Source organism: Camelina sativa, chromosome 16, assembly GCF_030686135.1.
Source record: "Camelina sativa cultivar CO46 ecotype springtype chromosome 16, ASM3068613v1".
NCBI lineage: Eukaryota > Viridiplantae > Streptophyta > Magnoliopsida > Brassicales > Brassicaceae > Camelina > Camelina sativa.
The window spans coordinates 15,610,658-15,630,448 of NC_141895.1; the positions used below are offsets into that span (position 1 = coordinate 15,610,658).

General features: G+C 34.2%; 3 protein-coding genes, 1 non-coding gene and 1 pseudogene across 4 annotated transcripts; all 5 read left to right on the top strand.

Annotated features, from left to right (window-relative positions):
* Positions 1–519: 519 nt before the first annotated feature.
* On the top strand, positions 520–4,941 carry LOC147925561 (uncharacterized; annotated as a pseudogene).
* A 621-nt stretch (positions 4,942–5,562) lies between these two features.
* Positions 5,563–7,647, top strand: LOC104750435 (cytochrome P450 81D11). Its single transcript, XM_010472226.3, has 3 exons — positions 5,563–6,233; positions 6,431–6,817; positions 6,890–7,647. The coding sequence occupies exons 1-3, from the start codon at positions 5,622–5,624 to the stop codon at positions 7,502–7,504; spliced, it is 1,614 nt and encodes a 537-aa protein (XP_010470528.2). The 5' UTR covers positions 5,563–5,621; the 3' UTR covers positions 7,505–7,647.
* A 1,367-nt stretch (positions 7,648–9,014) lies between these two features.
* Positions 9,015–9,544, top strand: LOC109129656 (defensin-like protein 43). The gene is made up of 2 exons (XM_019238181.2): positions 9,015–9,151; positions 9,279–9,544. Exons 1-2 carry the CDS (start codon positions 9,067–9,069, stop codon positions 9,437–9,439), a joined length of 246 nt encoding a protein of 81 aa, XP_019093726.2. The 5' UTR covers positions 9,015–9,066; the 3' UTR covers positions 9,440–9,544.
* Positions 9,545–11,363: 1,819 nt separating this feature from the next.
* Positions 11,364–16,156, top strand: LOC104750436 (cytochrome P450 81D11-like). The gene is made up of 3 exons (XM_010472227.2): positions 11,364–11,897; positions 15,070–15,453; positions 15,532–16,156. The coding sequence occupies exons 1-3, from the start codon at positions 11,388–11,390 to the stop codon at positions 15,904–15,906; spliced, it is 1,269 nt and encodes a 422-aa protein (XP_010470529.2). The 5' UTR covers positions 11,364–11,387; the 3' UTR covers positions 15,907–16,156.
* A 1,157-nt stretch (positions 16,157–17,313) lies between these two features.
* LOC147925562 (small nucleolar RNA R71) lies at positions 17,314–17,420 on the top strand. Its single transcript, XR_015585570.1, has one exon. It is a non-coding gene; the product is annotated as a small nucleolar RNA R71 (small nucleolar RNA).
* Positions 17,421–19,791: the final 2,371 nt, after the last annotated feature.

Below are 19,791 nucleotides of genomic sequence, written 5' to 3' on the forward strand. Positions count from 1 at the left end.
TACATCCCATAATCCAGTCATCTCTTACCTGAGGAGAGGCTTCTTCGTATCAGTATATATATCACATGAAAGACGAAGAGTCATTGTTTCTTCTCTTTTGCTGCTTTGAATGGTTTACGAAGCTTCCTTTATTTATTGGAACAGAGAGACGAGACGGAGATGCTAATGGCATTATTTGTTTTTAATTTAGGATTCGAACCGTTCATAACCGAGTTGAACGGAAAAAAGTAAACATAACCAATTCGAAGTGGATTTTTAATTCGATATTGCAATTTTCATAACTCTGATATTAATTAGTGGAGACTGTTCGCTCTTTTGGTTTTACAATGGTCAAGGAGAATTTTGAAAGACAGAAAGGGAGATTCAATTATAGACTTTGGAACTTGGTGAATTTTATTTTTTTCTTAATCTAGGAATTTGAAATATATCAGTGTAAATTACTTACTAATGAAAACAGCGTTCAACGTATTGAGTGTCTCATATTTTTTTGGGTTGTGTTTTTTTTTTTAATATCACAAAATGTCTGAAAGTTCAAAAAAACCAAAGATTAGTCTGAAAATGCTGGTTGATAAAGAGAAGAACAAGATTGTTTTGGTGGAAGCAGGTAAAGATTTTGTTGATGTTCTCTTTTGTTTGCTTAAACTCCAGATGGGGACAATCGTAAGATTGGTCAAGAAACAATCTCAGCAAACTGAAGTCGGCTGTTTCAGCAACATTTATCAGAGTGTTTTAGATTTGGAGATTGATAACTTTCTCACTAAAGCATGTAAACATATGCTTTTGTACCCGAGAGGTTTGAATGAGGATATATTTCGGAAGCTTAAGCTAAACATCAACGATTCCACCGAGGCTAGCAAGTTCTACTACATATGCTTTAAGTGTAAAGAAGCCACTTCGCGCGGTTCGAAAAGATGTCGATGTGGAGAAGAGATGGAGATGGAGGTGGAAATCGAGGTTGTAGGCTCCCTTGTTGATGAAGTATTTTTTTATGGCCAGCCTTCGTTTATCATTACTGATAATATGGTGGTACAATCAAACTCTACGGATGTGTTTTTAAAAGAGATCAAAGATCAGGGTTATGCGGATGTCTAGAAGTTGAGTGAATCACTTATTGTCATTGGTTCTGAAGATGTATTTTACTCTGAATTGTTGCTGTTTTATTTGTTTTACATGTTACGTACAATGCAAATCTTGACTCTGCGTTTGAATATATATAATTAGGTACTCACCTTGTTGGACTGTTTATTGTCGTCTGATACTCCTTTGTCGGATGCTTTCCTAAGGAAACAAAGCTCTCGCAATATGAACAGGTTGCATAACACAATGACTTCTACTGTTTTGCAAGAAAATAAAAATGAGACAGAATCAGGCTTGTTAACTTTCAATGTAGTTGTTCGAAAGCAGGACAAGGAGGTTTTATATTTTGAAGGCTGTGAAGATTTTGTAAATCTTCTTTTTCAATTCCTTGTTGTTTCTTTAGAGTTTGTGTTGGAAACATCTGGTGATGATACGGTACATGGATGCATCGGAAACCTTTTTAGAAGCGTGAAGGAGTTAAGATGTGATAAAAACAGATCATAACACCTTTGAGCTCAAGCTTGACCATTGGCTATCTAAAGAAGCTTCAGCTGAGTTTAGATGATGTCGACGTGCAAGAGATCAGTATCGGCAAAGCAGAGGTAAAAGGCTATTTACCACCAGCTTCTGTTTATCTCTTGATTTTTTCATATGAACATATAGTTATGGTCTTCTTGGAACCCTTTTGTTCTCTCTTATCTGCAGGTTAGCAATATTTTAAGATACTCTCTTATGACATCAACGGTTTTAACCACTGCTTTATGGAACTTACTCGTGAAGAAGCCAAAAGAGGAGACCTTAATTAGAGAAAGACAGAAATTTTGTATCATTTTTAAAGTGATCTCGTTTATATATGTTAACTTTGGAGGACTATAACAAAGACAGAAGTCATTGTTCAAGAAGCTTAGAGGACTATAATAAAAAAAATTCAAATCTTAATGTTAACTTTGGTATTTTATCTTTATCTTGAAACTAAAACCTTGTGTGTTAAGAGCAGAAACTGAGTTTTATAATAAGGGATAGTGACTCTAGGTTTCAATGTTTATAAACTAGTAACTATTAAGACCAAGGTCATTGGATTGGCCATACAAATACTCTTATTAAAAAAATAATAGAAAAAAAAAGGATTTTTCCTTGAGAAACTACAATTCTCATAAGAAATGAGGCATGTGTCACTTATTAAGTGGTACAGATATTAAAAATAAAAAATAAACAAATTTGTAATAAAAAAAAATTATTTTTGTTTTAACCACTACAAAAAAGTGTACATTGATAGCATAATACGATAGCACATATTTCGTAAGTGCTATTAAAAATAGTATTCGGATTTTGGTGTCTATATCATAGCATTTCATTAACGCTAAGCCTAATAATAACAGAGCATAAAGCTATAATTACTCGAACCGCCAATAATGAACCAAAATTTAGCAAAATTTTAACTTACTGCTTAACACTTTAACAAAAACCGCTCAACACTTAAAAAAAAAAATACCCACTTGGTTGTCTTCACTCTTCACACTAAGCAAGACCTAATTTTTATTTTCATTTTTCTTCTCTTCTCCTTCGTCTCTCCTCCTTCAGATCCTTCATCCGAAAAAGCAAGCTTCTTCTCACTCTTTTCCTCTTCTTCTGATTTTGTTCCTAGTTTTGGTGGATTTTATCAGTTCCGCCTCAGATTTCAGATCGATCCATCATCTCTTTGTCCCAGATTCATCAATTAGCCTCAGATTTCCAGATCCATCATCCTCGATGCGGCAATGCAACGGTAGGGCTAGTCTCTGACTACGCCTTCAAGCTATAACGCCGCCGTTTCTATTTCCGTTGATGTCTCCTTTTATCTCACACGATTCCAGTTTCGGGTTACTAATAGAGATTTCATTGAGGAGGAGCAGAAGCTTGGTGGAGTTTGATTTGGAAAGCTTTGCTTGGATTTAGGGTTATTGCGTTCGTTGTCTCGTTTCGTTTTCTGTAATTGTCTACTCATAGAGACAAAGGATGGGCTTGTGATTCTTTCTAAAATTGCAAAGAGTTCAAGTTAAAGTTTCAAACTTTCTTCTAGCTTCACTTTACATATTTCATGTTCAACTATCTCAAGATGTCTCTAAGTTTAGGTTTGGTTCTCGGCTGAGCTCAAAGTGTTTCTTGCTAGATGTATTTTTTAAAGCTAATGAAGTTTTCCAAAGATTTTATTTATAGTTGGCTAGATGACTCTGATTTTCTTTATTCACCTGTTGTTTCTTGTGCTTCTCTCTACGCTGCTAGATTTGTTTGGTTTGGCCAGAATCTCAAGTTTTGAATTAATACTTGAGCGTTGGTCTGCAAAGAAGGGAAGCAAGAGAATCATCATTGTTGTGTCGTTCCCTAATTTCTGTTTCAGAATTAGTAAAATCTGCTTGAAATTGGAGAATTATAACAGAAGAATTTTACTTCTTGGTTTGCAGGTGTAGTCGACAGCAGGTTAGTCTATATATCCAATGTCGTTGATATCTTGCAGACGTTCTTTACTGAGCTGGATCATGAGGAAGAAGAAAAATTGTCAAGGACTGGTTAGTTATTCGTCTTTACACATAAATGAACAAATGTTCTGGAGATTGAAAAAGTAAAGAACCTTTGATTCATGTTTTAACCTCCGATGTTTGCAGGAACAAAGGTAAATTGTTGTAATAAGTGCAAGTGGCTATCTCGGTTCAAGAAATTTGTGTATGTTCTCGATAAACACTTGCAGAACATGCTCGAAATTGAGTTTTATGTTGGTGCTTACAAGGTATATTCACTTGGCTTTTAATAGCCTTTTTCTAATGCTAACAAAACTCATATTTTTTGTAGAGTTTTTTGAGAAACGTTTACTGTTACTCCCATTAAAGATGCCCTAAGAGGTTGTAAGTATCTATATATCCTGTTTGTTCATCTCCTGTTATTTTTGGTCATGATTGTGAAGTCATGTCAATTGAGATCAAAATGATATTGGTTTAGCCACGAGAAAATGATTTTGGGCTGCAAAATATATCTGGACCTAATTTACCTAGGAAGTTCAAAATAACTACATTAAGTATGCAATGGAGAGATATGAGAAACGTATCAAATTTGTAAACGACTAGCTGAGATTTCAGTTTCACAAGCCAATCTCAATCTTCTTGATCAAGAAATATGACACCAACACAAGAATGTGCATTAAGGTGTGATGATATTCAAGTTACAACATACATATGTAACAGTTCTAGAGTCGGGTGTGTTATTTGAAGTTCTTGCTTCTTGTTGATTCAGACATTTTTTAAAAAGGTGAGTCGAGTTATAATTGTCGTTAGTTATAATTTACAATATTTTCGTCATGATTGACCTAATTTCCAAGTTCTTTCTCTTGAATCATATAAACCTGTCAATGGTAATGGATTATTTGTTATTTTGTTTACTTTGATATATTTAAATACGGAAAAAAGTAAAAAAAAAATCGCGAACTTTCAAATTGTGGCATAAAAAAATATCAACTTCTGAAATGTCATTTAAATCACTAGATTTTTGTTGACTTTTTTTTTAAAATAGATAACTTTTGTTGACTAAGCCATTTGAGACAGACGTTAAATTTTCAGTTAAACGGCGATGACAGAGTTAACTTCCGTCAGAATCTCCGTTAATCCAAAACGACTGTGATTCAATTTTTACATATATATATATATACATCTCTGTTTGATATAATAACAAATTACTATTGTTGCTCAATGGTTAAGAGCTTTTAATGAGTTCCGAAGTTAGGCAACTCAATTCCAGCTGGGTTCAAATTTTTTTGTTTTAATCTTCTAGTTAAATCGACATCGTTTTGGCTTAACGGAGATTCTGACGGAAGTTAACTCCGTCATCGCCGTTTAACTGAAAATTTAACGTTGTGCCTCAAATAGCTTAATCAATAAAAATTATTTATTTTGTAAAAAATCAACAAAAACTGGGTGATTTAAATGACATTTCAGAAATTAATGTTTTTTTTACCATTTGAAAGTTGGTGATCTTTTTGACATTTTCCCCATTTAAATACTCATTTTATTTTCTTTTAATTTTGTTTTTTTTTATCACGTATAATAAGGTATTTACAATTTTTTCACGTATATTAATAAACCTTATTAAAATTCTTACTATACTCTTTATGAAGACAATATACAATATTATATATCTAATTAATATATTAAAATAGTAAATTTAAAACTTAAACACCTCATTTTTTTTTGTTGTCGAACATCAAAGTGAATCAGAATAAATACTATCGATAATACTTTACCGGTTACAAAAACGCTATTTGATCCCCAAAATTTTTTAATCTTTAAAAAAAAAAAAATAATAATAAGAATAATTTTCTTGTTTTTAAGTGCATTTATGGGAATTTTGAATTATCAGTTTGCTAGCTTATGCTATAATACGATTGTCTAAATTTATCATTTTAATTGACCCGTGCGGGCGTTTATTCCTTAATCGGGAAAAGTCCCATAAAATTTACACACGTGAGATTGTGACCTCTTCTTTTCTTTTATTGGGTCTCACAAAAGGCCTTTCTCGAGATGTGTTCAATAATCATTTTCCAAGATTTCTCAACCATATCTTCCTCTGCTCTGCTCTGCTATAATCGATCATTCTCGGACAAAAAAATACAAACAATGGAAGAAGAATCTCAAATGATCCTAATCCTCACCTCCATCATCCTAATCATATCCTCTCTCACACTCTTCATCAAAAACCTCAAACAAAATCAAAACCTTCCTCCATCACCACCCTCCTCACTTCCAATCATCGGCCACCTCCGTCTCCTCAAACCACCCCTCCACCGCGTCCTCCTCTCCCTCTCCAAATCGCTGAACGATTCCCCGATCTTCTCACTCCGTCTCGGTAACAAACTCGTTTTCGTCGTCTCTTCTCTCCCGATCGTCCATGAATGCTTCACCAAAAACGACGTCGTTCTCGCGAACCGATCTAAATCGATGGCTTCCAAACACATCTCTTACAATTACTCGTCTATGGTCTCGGCTCCGTATAGTGAACATTGGAGAAACCTCCGCCGTATCGGCGCCGTCGAGATCTTTTCCAATCACCGTCTTAATAGCTTTACCTCTATTCGCCGCGACGAGATCCGCCGACTCATCGCTCGTCTCTCTCGCTCTCAGAACTCTTCACTCGTAAGTGATTAGTGAAGCTTACTTACTAATTTAGTATTTAAATTTCGGCCTTAATCCCTAATTTTAGATAAATTTAGGCCTTAATCATTAACTAATGCTAAAGTTAGGCCTTAATCACCAATTTAGTATAAATTCAAGCTTAGGTATGATTTGTGTGATTAATTTAACATTAAGGTCTTATATTATAAATTTTGCAGGAATTTGGGAAGGTTGAGATGAATTTAATGTTATCTAACTTATCATTCAACAACATCATTAGAATGGTGGCTGGAAAATGTTACTATGGAGATGGTGCAGAGGATGATGTAGAGGCTAAACGCGTGAGGCAGCTTATCGCAGAGGCGATGAGTTGTTTTGGTGCTGGACATGCGGCTGATCATTTACCGGTCTTGAGATGGTTTACAAATTTCGAGAGACGGGTAAAGAAGATTGCTGGTAGGCTTGACGAGTTTTTCCAAGGATTGGTTGATGAGAAACGAGCGGCAAAGGAGAAGAAGGAGAATACTATGATTGATCACTTGCTTTCTTTGCAAGAATCACAACCTGAGTATTACACAGACCACACCATCAAAGGAACCATGCTCGTAAGTAATCACAACAAGTTCATAAAGTTGATTTAAGTCAATGGTCGTCACATTTGGTTTTATTTCGTGCAGTCTCTTATACTTGCGGGGACTGATACATCAGCGGTAACATTGGAATGGGCATTGTCGAACCTATTGAACCATCCTGAAGTATTAAAGAAGGCCAGAGATGAAATCGACTGTAAAGTTGGCTTAGACAGGCTTGTGGAGGAATCAGACATCTCAAACCTTCCTTATCTTCAGAACATCGTCTCTGAAACGTTGCGGTTATACCCTGCAGGGCCAATGTCAGTCCCGCATGTCGCATCAGAAGACTGTAAAGTAGGGGAATACGATATGCCGCGTGGTACAATGTTGTTAGTGAACGTGTGGGCTATACACAGAGATCCTAAGCTATGGGATGATCCCGCGAGTTTCAAGCCAGAGAGGTTCGAGAAAGAGGGAGAGAGTCGTAAACTAATAACGTTCGGGTTAGGAAGAAGGGCGTGTCCCGGGGCCGGACTAGCTCAACGGTTAGTAAGCTTAACTCTTGGGTGTCTGATTCAATGTTTTGAATGGGAGAGGGTTGGAGAAGAAGAGGTGGATATGACTGAATGTGGAGGACTCACAATGCCTAGAGCTAAACCTTTGGTAGCGATGTGCAGAGCACGGGACTTTGTTGGTAAAATCCTACATGAGTCTGCTTAATTGTATAGTAGACTTTTGTAAATGCTAATACATGTTTTAAGGCGACGGTTTATGTCTGTATGTTACTGTTATTATTTCGATTGTATTTGTACTACGTTACGTAAAACGTAATATTCAATCAAAACGATGGATACAAGACAAAATCGATTATGACAAACAACACAAAACATTTGTTACTAATCTACTTAGTATTAAAAATCCATTCGTATTTAAACTCGTACAATTCATATTTTGGATCAAATATTTTAGAGTAGAGAGTGTTTCAAAATCTTTCAAACTAGAGAGTGATATGTGTCCCATGAGAGCATCTGTCCAAAATTAACAAAAATAACTAAAACTATTTAGTAATATACTATTACATGTGTCTTTTTCTCATATTTAAATACAATCATATGTATTTTGATTAAACTTATGTATATCATTATATTAAAAATAACTACTATATAAAAACAAATAAATAATATAAACGTGAAGTGACCTTAGTGCAGTGGCCAAAAGTAAGTCCTTAATGCATAAGACACCATCACACCAGGTATCGAGTCCCTATGGGCAGACCTGTTGTGGTCCAATGGTTGACAAAAAAAAAAAAAATAACATCATGACACACTTTATGGTTGTCCAAATACATTTAAATGTGAATTATCTACAACATATATGTAATTTGTTAACAACAACCAAACACCTCTAAATATTTTACACAATATTATATTATAAACTTATAAGTTATCATTTTAGTAACTTAATAATACTCCTAAGTTGAGTTTCTTCTCTCACCCTATTGATGCATTAGAAATTTGTTTTTAATTCTAATATATATTCATCTTTCTAATTTTAGTCATCTTAATTGTACAATTAACACATTTAACCCATTAACCTTTAAGATTTATTACATTAAAATAAAACTAAATGCGTAAAAAACAAAATTAATTCAAATTAGTTTTGTGACTTACACTCAATTGTGAATGAGAGGTTGGTTTAAAAAGTAAAACACCAGTCTAAAACTTGGTGAATTTCAGCAAACAAATTCATCAAGGGGTGAAAATTTCAACTCTCCAATGCCACGGCTCAAAATGGAGTTTCAATTTTTTGTTTTTTTTTTGAACAAACTATGGAGTTCCATTCTAGACATGTATATGATTCTCAGATAACTCATAAAGTTAGTATATGATTTTATTATATGGTCCGGTTAACCGTATTTTTATTTGCTAAATGTCAACCTTAGTTTTAAAACAAATTAACAAAAAAGAATAAGTTTTATATGTAAAAATAGTCATAAAAGTAAATATATATTATAGTCAAAAAAAAAAATTGGTTATTATATGTGGAAGAGCCACCAATGTTAGGAAAAATATTTTTTAGTCAAAAAAAAATATTATTAGTATATATGAAAGATGCATCAATGGTAAGAAAAACAATTGTAAACTCTTTTTTTGTGAACCACAAAACCTTAATGCTCTATAAATAGAGCTTGTACTTACAATCTAGAAAATCACATAACAGATTTGTCCAATATATATACTGCTTTATAGTTGATAACTTTGATATTTACTACAACCAAGAAAATGAGCATCACAAAAATTTCAATGACCTTTTTACTCTTGATAGTATTGGCAGCTTCTTTGTCGAATTACAATGTCTTTGCTTCAGGTAACATTTTTATTTTTATGTTGTTGTTATCTAATATAGGTTTCATCATTTGAAAGCAATAACATTGATATATTATACAGTTGCTATATGATATTCATGTATGTGTGGTGATTTTGTGGACATACAGAGATCAAACCTACAGGGAGAATCGATGATATGTGCAAGACTACTTGTTCGGCAACGTACGGGAATGGTAAATGTGGGGCAGACTGTAGGAAGGCTGGATTCTCATCCGGACAATGTGCTACTTCTGGTCCTTTCGTAAACAAATGTTGTTGCACCAAGTGATCAAAACCAATCTTTTGTCATTGCAGTTAGCATTGATATCTGTTTTTTTTATTTGCCATGAACCACACAAATGCAAAAATAAAATAATATAATTATCTTATTCTATGTCTTTTTAAACAAAAGTACCAAGTATACACTATATCAATCTATCACGATGCTAAATTGCTAACAAAATCGCATTAATATATATAGATATTAATCCCATTAATCGCTTTACTATAATATATTTCAATGTTATCTTCTCCCATATAAAGTGAGAGTAAATCACCTAGTCATCGTTATTAAAATGATCTAACTTCTAAATTATGTTTATTATAATGATCGACACAAATAAAATTTATTATAGGAAGACCGAATTTACAAACTTTTATTTTGTTAGGAATGGCACAAAAAGACTACAAATTACTTTTATTAGTCTTAGTCATGACTCATGAATCAAAAATAATTTGTTTTATGTTTTATATATTAAAAGTAACCCTACTTACTAATTTTTAAACGTTAGTGTACATTAAGTCGTATCCGAGAGGCTGTCCAGTTTTTGAACAACAAAATATACTAAACACAATAGGCCTGAGATTAATATCTGTTATCTACAGATATCCGTATTTCCATAACCATATACAAATTCACTAAAAAAATAGGTATCCGGGTAAACGGATACGAAAACAGATAGTAAAATAGTAAATAAAACAAATATAAATATAATTAATGCTAAATTTTAATACGGATAGCGGATATCCGTTTTTTCCCCAAATATCCTTTATTATATACAGATAATGCTAAATTTTAAAACGGATATATGTTTTTTCACGGTTATACGATATTTATATATGAACATCAAGTATTTTTGTCCAGAATCGCTCTAGTTTATTCTAAGATACATAATTTTTTTTCTGGGAATATCGGATATCTACGGATAATCGAATTTTAAATGGACGAAAATATCCAAAATTTTGGATATGGATACGGATACATATGCAGATATCCGAAAAAATCCGGATATGCGTTCTGTTAACAGGGCTACAACACAATAGTACTCCATCGGTTTCTTTTTATTTGTAGTATTACTTGTCATTTTATATTTTATAACCCAAATTTATAATAATTGCTATAGTTTTATCTTATTAATAAACACTTCTCTATCAAACAAAATAATGTAGTAGTAATAATTAAGGATGAAACATAAATTTAATTGTTTATTTTTCTTTATTTGTGTGAAATAAGATTAGGACAATAAGTAACATGAAACAACCGAAGTATTATTAATCAATACTCCTAGTAGAGAGAAAAAAATTATCAAAATCTTTTTTGACTTTTGTTGTAAAAGGGTTTTCAATACTCTTTTTTTTCGAATAGAGTTTAAAAATCTTTATCCACTTATTCGAGTATGAATATAAGCAAGCTTTTCTTATTCCGAAATCTTAAAAAACATCATCAGAATCAATCATACGCCATCTATATATTATTCGCTTCTCCATTAAGATATTTACAGTTTCCACGTTTCCACACTTTATAATGGTCAGAAGGTTGAAATATCGACAACCAAATGTTATGGTTACGTTGAAGATATCTTAAATGTAACCAAAATAAGTTAATGAGATAAATAGATGACCATGTGATTGATAATGTAAACCAAATAAGCTAATCAGGATTTTAATATATTTTTTGTTATCTCCTTGCCATTTGATTATTAATTATTCTATTGAGTATATATTCTAACCATGCACGTCGTGAAGAGACGTTTGAAGGATTAGTTTTTTAGACGACTAATAACAAATAATTTGATATTATGTAAGTTTGGTCATTTTTTAAACTAGTTTGTGAGTTTGTACACGTAAGTTGTGTCATTTTTATGAAAAAAAAATAATAATATGTGAGCTGATTCTTTAAATTGTGATGTATGTTCAATTCAAATTCCAAGCAAAGACTCTCAAACCCCAAATCAACAATGGTGGAAGAAGAAACTCAAACCCTAGTTTTCACAATCATCATCCTAATCCTCATTCTAACAATACTCCTCATCAAGAAACTCAAACCAAGACAAAACCTTCCTCCGTCTCCACCGTTCTCACTTCCATTCATCGGCCACCTCCGCCTCCTCAAACCACCGCTCCACCGCGTTTTCTTCTCCGTCTCTCAATCACTAAACGATTCTCCGATCTTCTCCCTCCGCCTTGGAAACAAACTAGTTTTCGTCGTTTCTTCGCACACGATCGCCGAAGAATGCTTTACCAAGAACGACATCATCCTCGCGAACCGCCCGAGCTCGATTGCTTCGAAACACATATCGTACGGCAGCTCAACCATGGTCTTAGCTCCGTATAGTGAACATTGGAGAAACCTCCGACGTATCGGTGCCGTGGAGATTTTTTCGAATCACCGTCTTAATAGCTTTACCTCTATCCGACGTGACGAGATCCGGCGTCTTATAGTTTGTCTCTCACGTAACTCTTCACTTGTAAGGGAGCTTTTCTTACTCATGTTCTAAACTCTAATAAAGTTTTTATGAAAAGTAATTGAGACATTTCATTACTAATTTAGGAGATATGCTATTTGGGAAAATCAACTTTTAGTTACCAGAAAAAACATGTGAGAGTTCACGTCTTTTGGTTTGGCTCATAAATCTACCAGAATAGTCGGAATCATTCCCATTTGGGGCTTAACTAGTGACCTAAATTGTTACACATAAACTCAATAATTTAGTTATCACTTATTTGTAAGATTTCTGAATTTTGTCACTGTTTTGACTATTTGTGTCCGGTAAGTTTTTCTGAAACTCTGTTTTTTTTTTTTTTTATACCGTTTTCCTACTTAAACAAGTCGTAGTAAATGTTCAGTAGAAAATCTCAAATTGTAGGAAAATTCTTAGGTAATTTGGAAATGGTAGGAAAATTGGGATTACGTACGTTATTACCATTTCAAAAATTTAAATGATAAATTAATATATATATATATATATCTTATTATATAAAGTTGGGTTTTGAAAGTTAGCCATTAACAAAATTTTGACATGTGTCAAGTTATCAATTTTAGATTTTGACATATGTAAAAGTTAATATTTAATAGAAAGAATTTGATTACAAAAAGTATTATTTATAAAAAAAAAGATACAAAGTTTTTCTAAATAATTATAAGGAGATTATATATATATATATATATTTCATAAATTTGAAACTATATTTATTTACTTATTTTTAATTTTAAGTTATTAATTCTACAAAAAATAGAAAAAGGGATTAAAGAAAATATCCAGTTAATTATTAATTCTAAATTTCATAAATACCCACTTCTATATAAACATAGATCGTTTCATATTTAAATAATTTATTCAAAAATAAAGTTTTCAACTTTGTTTAATTGGGGGAAAAAACTAATGAGAAGGTAATTTTTTTTTATTTTTTTAAACCAAAATTTTCTCCTTCTTTCTCCTTTTTTCAGTTAGGAATAGGTAAAAATTAATATGTTGACCCAAAAAAAGATTAATATATGCGTCTTCTTTTTCTACTACTGTATTTTAAAATTTATTGTAGTACTTTTAGATTGTTTTATTTAATTTATATTTTCATCTTTGAACTATTTGGGATTCATATATTACCATGCTTATAATTTTTGATTGTTTCTTTAATTATGCCAATTGATTTTCTTCTAATTTCTCAACCTTGATTGGTTGGTCAGAAACCCTTCTTTTTTTTTTGCAAACATAATTGTTACCATTATTCATTCAATCCCAAAGGAAGATAACGAGTAGAAGCTCATCAATTTAATGAATGGATAAAATAGGCTAATCAAACACAAGCGTACAACAAACATAGATAGATAGATTGGAAAAAAATAAATCGTTGTTGATAGATCCATAGGAGCTCAAAGACTCTAACACCCTGGTTTGCGGAAAAGTTTAAAAGAATTGATTTGGTCACATACGTCACCAAAATATACTTATTTTTTTTGTCAAAGGTCATGAGAGAACTTCGTAATGGGTGACCTTCCTAGAAATGATTGTCGGAACTGTGCGAGTGAGGACAAAAAACAGGAAAATATCATTTGTTGATTTGTAAGGTCGGTAAACAAGTTTTTAAAACCTCCCAGACGTAACAAACCGACCATCGAATATGGGTGAGTCCACGAGCCAAGAATAGATGTAGAGTCCACTTAGAAAGGTGGGACCATGGATTGAGAGTGGACAGGGGCTCACTAAGCAAGGCGGCGGTTAAGGCGTTATAGAGAAAAATGTTATATCACGGTGTGTCAAAGACACTTCCACGAATACATTGAGAAATTTAACGTTTGTTACTATCAAAAAAATTTGTGACGTTAGAAAAACGTTTTTACTTTCATTGGTTGTCGGAGCAAGCCATTTTGTGATAGCAAAAAGACGTGAACATTTTCTCTCCACACAGGAGGAGGACAGAGCCGAGGTTCTCTCTATGGTAGAGAAGGTTGGACATAAGGTTTTCTACCCATGGGAGGAAGGTCGAGGAGGTTGGACGCAAGGTTGTCTCCCCAAGGGAGGAAGGTGGAACCAAGGTTCTCTCCATGGTGGAGGAGGTTGGACGCAATGTTCTCTCCATAGGGAATGAGGGCGGAACCGAGGTTTTTTCCATGGCAGTCATACATTATTGTGATGATACATCATTGATTAGTATATTATATAATATATAAACACATTAAGCCAACTATTTTACTTTCACTTTGGTATAGTTACTATCACAAATACATTGGGAAATTTAACATTAGTTACTACCAAAAGATTTTGTGAAGCTAGAAAAAGGTTTTTAATTTCATTTGTTGTCGGAGCAAGCTATTTTGAGATAGCAAAAATATGTGAACATGTTCTCTCCACATAGGAGGAGGGCAGAGCCGAGGCTCTCTCTATGGTAGAGAAGGTTGGACACAAGGTTATCTCTGCAAGGGAAGAATGTGGAGGAGGTTGGACGCAAGGTTATCTCCCCAAGGGAGGAAGGGGGAGCTAAAGTTCTCTCCATGGTGGAAGAGGTTGGACACAAGGTTCTCTCCATTAGGGATGAGGGCAGAGCCGAGGTTTTCTCCATGGTGGTCATACATTATTGTGATAATACATCATTGATAAGTATATTATGTAATATATTTTTTATTGAAAATATTTTTTGAGTCAACAATTTAGTAATTAAAAAACTATGTAGAAGTGAAAGTAAAATAGTTGGCTTAATGTGTTTATATAGACATTTTCTAGGTGGTGATAAAGTATACATTTGTAACATAGAGTATATATAGGTGTAAAAAATACACTTTTAATAGTAACATACATAAAAGATTTGTAAATGGATATAAATCAGTGTATTATAACAAAAATAAAATTTATAAATAACATACAACACATTTTAATATATTTTGTTAAATTTAATTTATAAAACTTTAAACTCGCACATCGGGTGGGTCCTTATCTAGTATATATATAATCTCTCGTTCAGTCTAGTGTATATAAGTTTTTTTTTTTTTGATAACTCAGGGTAAATCCCCAGACTGATAGAGGGCCCGAGACTAATCCATGGGGGAGACTAATCACTAGACTAATCCCCAGTCTAGTGTTTATAAGTTGTGTTTTATGATTTGCAATATTATTAACTCAACATATATTGTAATGAATTTTGCAGGATTTTGCAAAGGTTGAGATGACTTCAATATTATCAGACCTAACATTTAACAACATCACTAGAATGGTGGCTGGAAAATGTTACTACGGAGACGGTTTAGAGGATGATCCAGAGGCTAAACACGTCCGCCAGCTTATCGCAGAGGCTGTAAGTTTTTGTGGTGCTGGAAACGTTGCTGACTATTTACCGGTCTTGAGATATATCACAAATTTTGAGACACGGATAAAAAAAATTGGTGGTAGGCTTGATGAGTTCTTTCAAGGACTAGCCGATGAGAAACGAGCAGCAAAGGGGAAGGAGAACACTATGATTGATCACTTGCTTTCTTTGCAAGAAACTCAACCTGAATACTACACGGACCACACCATTAAAGGAATTATAATCGTAAGTAACCATTTTTAGTTCATTAGTCGATTTATTAGTCATTGTTCAATTTTTTTCGTGTATGCGTGCAATGTGCAGTCTCTTATACTGGCGGGGACTGATACTTCAGCGGTAACATTTGAATGGGCGTTGTCAAGCCTATTGAACCATCCAGATGTACTAAAAAAGGTGAGAGATGAAATCGACAATAATGTTGGTTTCAACAAGCTTATAGAAGAATCAAACATCACCAATCTTTCTTATCTTCAAAATATTGTCTCTGAAACGTTCCGGTTGTACCCCGCGGCGCCATTGTTGGTCCCTCATGTCGCATCAGAAGACTGTAAAGTGGCAGGTTATGATATGCCGAGTGGCACGAGGTTATTGGTGAATGTATGGGCGATACAAAGAGATCCTCAGCTATGGGATGACCCCACGAGTTTCAAGCCCGAGAAGGAGAGAGCCATAAACTAATGGCGTTCGGGTTAGGAAGGAGGGCGTGTCCTGGGTATCTATTAGCTCAACGACTAGTAAGTTTAACTCTTGGGTGTCTGATTCAATGATTTGAATGGGAGAGGATTGGAGAAGAAAAGGTGGATATGACTGAAGGTGGAGGACTCACAATGCCTAGAGCTAGGCCGTTGGTAGCCATGTGCAGAGCACGTGTCTTTGTTGGTGAAATCCTACATGAGTCTGCTTGATTTGTAGACTAAAGTAAATGCTTAAACATGTATTTAGGCAACAATGATGTCTCTATGTGTTGGAGTGGATTGCGATTACACTCTAATTATGTGAAAATCTACCATTGAATAACAATGATATGCTCAAATTTACCCTATAGCTATTCTCTCAAATTAAGAGATCAATGTAGTACTTAGGGGTTGAATCCACAGAGACTCTTAGGCTTGGACTTTCTTGGCTTAGGAAAAGGAATCTTAGGCTTGTACACCCTCTCAACAGCTGTTGGAACCTGAGATTTTGTAGTTTCTGGTTTTGTCTAAGAGGGGTGTCGACCGACACCCATGTGGTGTCGACCGACACCATCATCTGAAGTCCCGTCTCGGGTTTGGCCGATTGCTCTCCTTTTTCTGCACTTTCAATTTCACCATCTTCTTCATGCCTCACTAATATGGCATTGTAAGCATGTTTGGGGTTTGACTCAGTTCTTCCAGGAAGAAATCCCTCTTGCCTCTTGACGGATCCAACAGTTTGTGCAACCTGATTTTCCAGCTTCTTGCATGAATGTTCAAAGCATCAATCCTCCCAGTAAGCTCATTGTAGACATTATCAATCTTCACACTGAATGTCACTGATAACTGTTCCTGACCTTGCAAAAGTTGCTTTAACATAGCTTCCATTCTACTTTCAGAAGAAGTCTGTGGAGGAGGAGACTAATAAGAAGAGTTCTCATAGGTTCCAATATGACCATTGTTTTGTTGCTGTTTCTGGTAATCTGGTTTAGGAGTGTAGCCTGAAGAGTTCCCACTGTAAGGCTTGTTACTTTGTTGATTACCGAATCTCTGACCTTGATATCCAGCTCCATACACATAGTTGACATTCTCCTCTGTATTCTCTGGCTCTGGCTCAAATGTCTCAACTTCAACAGCAAATTGGACTGACTTCTTACCCACTAGAAGATTGTGAACTGAATCCAATTTGGCATTAACAGAAGCTAGCTGTTTTGAATCAAATCCTCCATGTAATCTCTTCCTTTCAGTATCTGCTCTCTTAGTGCTATTGCTGGAAGCCAAATTCTCAATCAAAGCTTCAGCAGCTTCTGGGTATCTTGTCTTGAAGTTTCCATGGCTTGCAGCATCCAAAGCTTGCTGATATTTCCAGTCAATTCCTCTGAAAAAGATGCTTAACAGTTGCACTCTTGAAAAGCCATGGTGTGGACAATCCCTTTGATATGCCTTGAATCTTACCCAAGCTGCCTTGAAAGCTTCATCTGGTCTTTGCTTGAAGGAGGACAGCTTGACTCTTAGCTCATCTGACATGACATCATCATAAAAGTAGTTGAGAAAAGCAACCTTCACTTGTTGCCAAGATGTCAAAGATCCAGCTGGCAACTGTTTTAGCCATTGAGATACTTCTCCTGCAAGTGAATATGGGAAAAGCTTGCAGTAGATGTATTCTTCAGTTACTCCATTGGCCTTGATATTAGTCACCAAGTCTTCAAAGTGCTCAATATGGTCCAAAGCTTTCTCATTTGGCAGGTTAGAGAAGGGTCTTTGTCCAACTAGCTAGAAGTATGCAGGCTTCAGCTCAAAGTCATTCCTTGGGAATGGAGGTGGAACAATTGCAGAGCGGTTTTCATACATCAAATCAGCTCTGTTGAAGTCTGCAATAGTCCTGATCAGATCTCGGTTTTGATCCTGTCTTCGAACCAGGTTGTGGACGTGGTTGGCAGCTCCAGTCCAGGCTGGAGGTGGGTGTCGATCGATACCCTTTGGTTGGCGTCGATCGATACCAAGGTTAAACTCCTCATCGGCAACAGCTTGCTGGTTGATAACTGGTTCAACAATCACATTGCCCTATGCATCAAGCTTTTAGCCCTGCTCATTGCGCAAGTGGCCCTCTTGATCTCTCAAAGCACCATCCTCATCACGAACCAGAATGATTGTGTTAACCATCTTCAAGGATTTGACTGCTTTTCGGTTCTCACGCTCAAGTTTTCCCAACTCTTGATTTGTAAGCTTCACAGTAGGACCAGTCTTGTTGCTCCTTGTGTTAGACTTATTAGGCATGTACCTGAAACACCAAAGAGAAGAAAAACAAAAACGTGAAAGTAGAAAATAAAAAGAAAATTTAGACGAAATTAAAAACTCAAATCAAATGGTAGATCAAAGAGTCCCCGGCAACAGCGCCAAAATTTGATATGCTCAAATTTACCCTAGAGCTACTCTCTCAAATTAAGAGATCAATGTATTACTTAGGGGTCGAATCCACAGAGATTCAAGATCAAACACAATAAATTATAGAGTTTCGTTATTACGCTAAACAGAATGGTTTAAAAACAATAAAAGCAATTGCAAAATATTAAATAAAACTGTTGTAAATTTAGAAGATCAAAAAGCTAGGTCCAGGGAATTTCTCAGGAAATTACAAAATATTAAATCAATAAATTAATTAGGATTCAAGCAATTCAAAATCAGATCTAGAACTCTAAACTCTTTTGTAAAATAAATCAGTTCTGACTGCAAATATTATCTAAATTTAAAACCAGAAAATCCAAATCTCTTTGTAAAATTCTAGGTTAAAAATCAGCTTTAAAAACAAGTTTATATTGTTCACAAAATTACTAAATCAAATCTCTTTGCAAGAAGTAATTTTGCTCATCAAAAGGTTTTATCAGGAAAATCAATTATATTCTCATATCAATTTATTTTCCTAGGTAATTAATTCTAGATGGCCAATCAAGGATTAATATGAAGAACAATCTATGATGAAGATCTAGAAAGATAATGAATCCTAAATAAACAGATCTAATAAATCATAAAATCTCTCTGAAAAACCCTGAACCTAACAAGCAAACTACTCAGACATGTTTAATGAAGAACAAAACATAATTCTAAATAATAAGCAATAAATATTAAAAGTAAAAAGAGGTGTTTAGGAATTCTTCTCTCGAAGGAGTTCAGATCTCTCTCCCAAAAGTTCTCAATATCTCTTCTCTCAAAAAGGTTGCAGAAAATAACTTGCTAGAATAAAACTTAAGGGTTTACAAAACCTAAAAATACTATTTATATGTCCTAAAACACGTCAGGGACTTGTGTTGCAATTACAGAAAACTTCGGGCAACTTTGTAAAATTTCCAAATTTGTGATTCTTCATCGGCTGAAGAGGGTGTCGACCGATGCTGCAGTGGTGTCGATCGATGCCCTTGTTTTGATCCGAGTCCAAATTGATTCTTCGAGATTTATGCTCCAAAATGATCCAAATTGCTCCACTTTACTCCTTCTGTGCCAAAATTCTAGAAAACCTGCAAAGACTCAAAAACATCCTAGAAAACAAATCAAAAGACTCTAAAAGACTCCTTATATCATGGTTAAAAACCATAAAAACGATCATATATCAAATAACACACTCTAAGTTTCGCCATAATCCAATAGCTCTTACTAATCATGACAAATTTCATTTGTTTAATTTAAGACGAATATTTTGTTTATATCTCGTAGTAATGAGAGGTAGTTTTGTTTTTAATTCTAATATATATTCATCTTTCTAATTTTAATCATCTTAATTGCACAATAAACACATCTAACCCATTAACCTTTAAGATTTATTTTACATTAAAACAAAACTAAATGCATAGAAAACAAAATTAATTCAAATTAGTTTTGTTACTTACACTCAATT

Excerpts from the sequence above, each read along its gene's own strand:
- LOC104750435 (XM_010472226.3), top strand. The coding sequence starts at position 5,622 with ATGTGTTCAATAATCATTTTCCAAGATTTCTCAACCATATCTTCCTCT. Across the intron at positions 6,234-6,430 it reads GCTCTCAGAACTCTTCACTC|GAATTTGGGAAGGTTGAGAT; the intron begins GTAAGTGATTAG and ends TAAATTTTGCAG. Across the intron at positions 6,818-6,889 it reads CCATCAAAGGAACCATGCTC|TCTCTTATACTTGCGGGGAC; the intron begins GTAAGTAATCAC and ends TATTTCGTGCAG.
- LOC104750436 (XM_010472227.2), top strand. The coding sequence starts at position 11,388 with ATGGTGGAAGAAGAAACTCAAACCCTAGTTTTCACAATCATCATCCTA. Across the intron at positions 11,898-15,069 it reads TCTCACGTAACTCTTCACTT|GATTTTGCAAAGGTTGAGAT; the intron begins GTAAGGGAGCTT and ends TGAATTTTGCAG. Across the intron at positions 15,454-15,531 it reads CCATTAAAGGAATTATAATC|TCTCTTATACTGGCGGGGAC; the intron begins GTAAGTAACCAT and ends TGCAATGTGCAG.
- LOC109129656 (XM_019238181.2), top strand. The coding sequence starts at position 9,067 with ATGAGCATCACAAAAATTTCAATGACCTTTTTACTCTTGATAGTATTG. Across the intron at positions 9,152-9,278 it reads TTACAATGTCTTTGCTTCAG|AGATCAAACCTACAGGGAGA; the intron begins GTAACATTTTTA and ends GTGGACATACAG.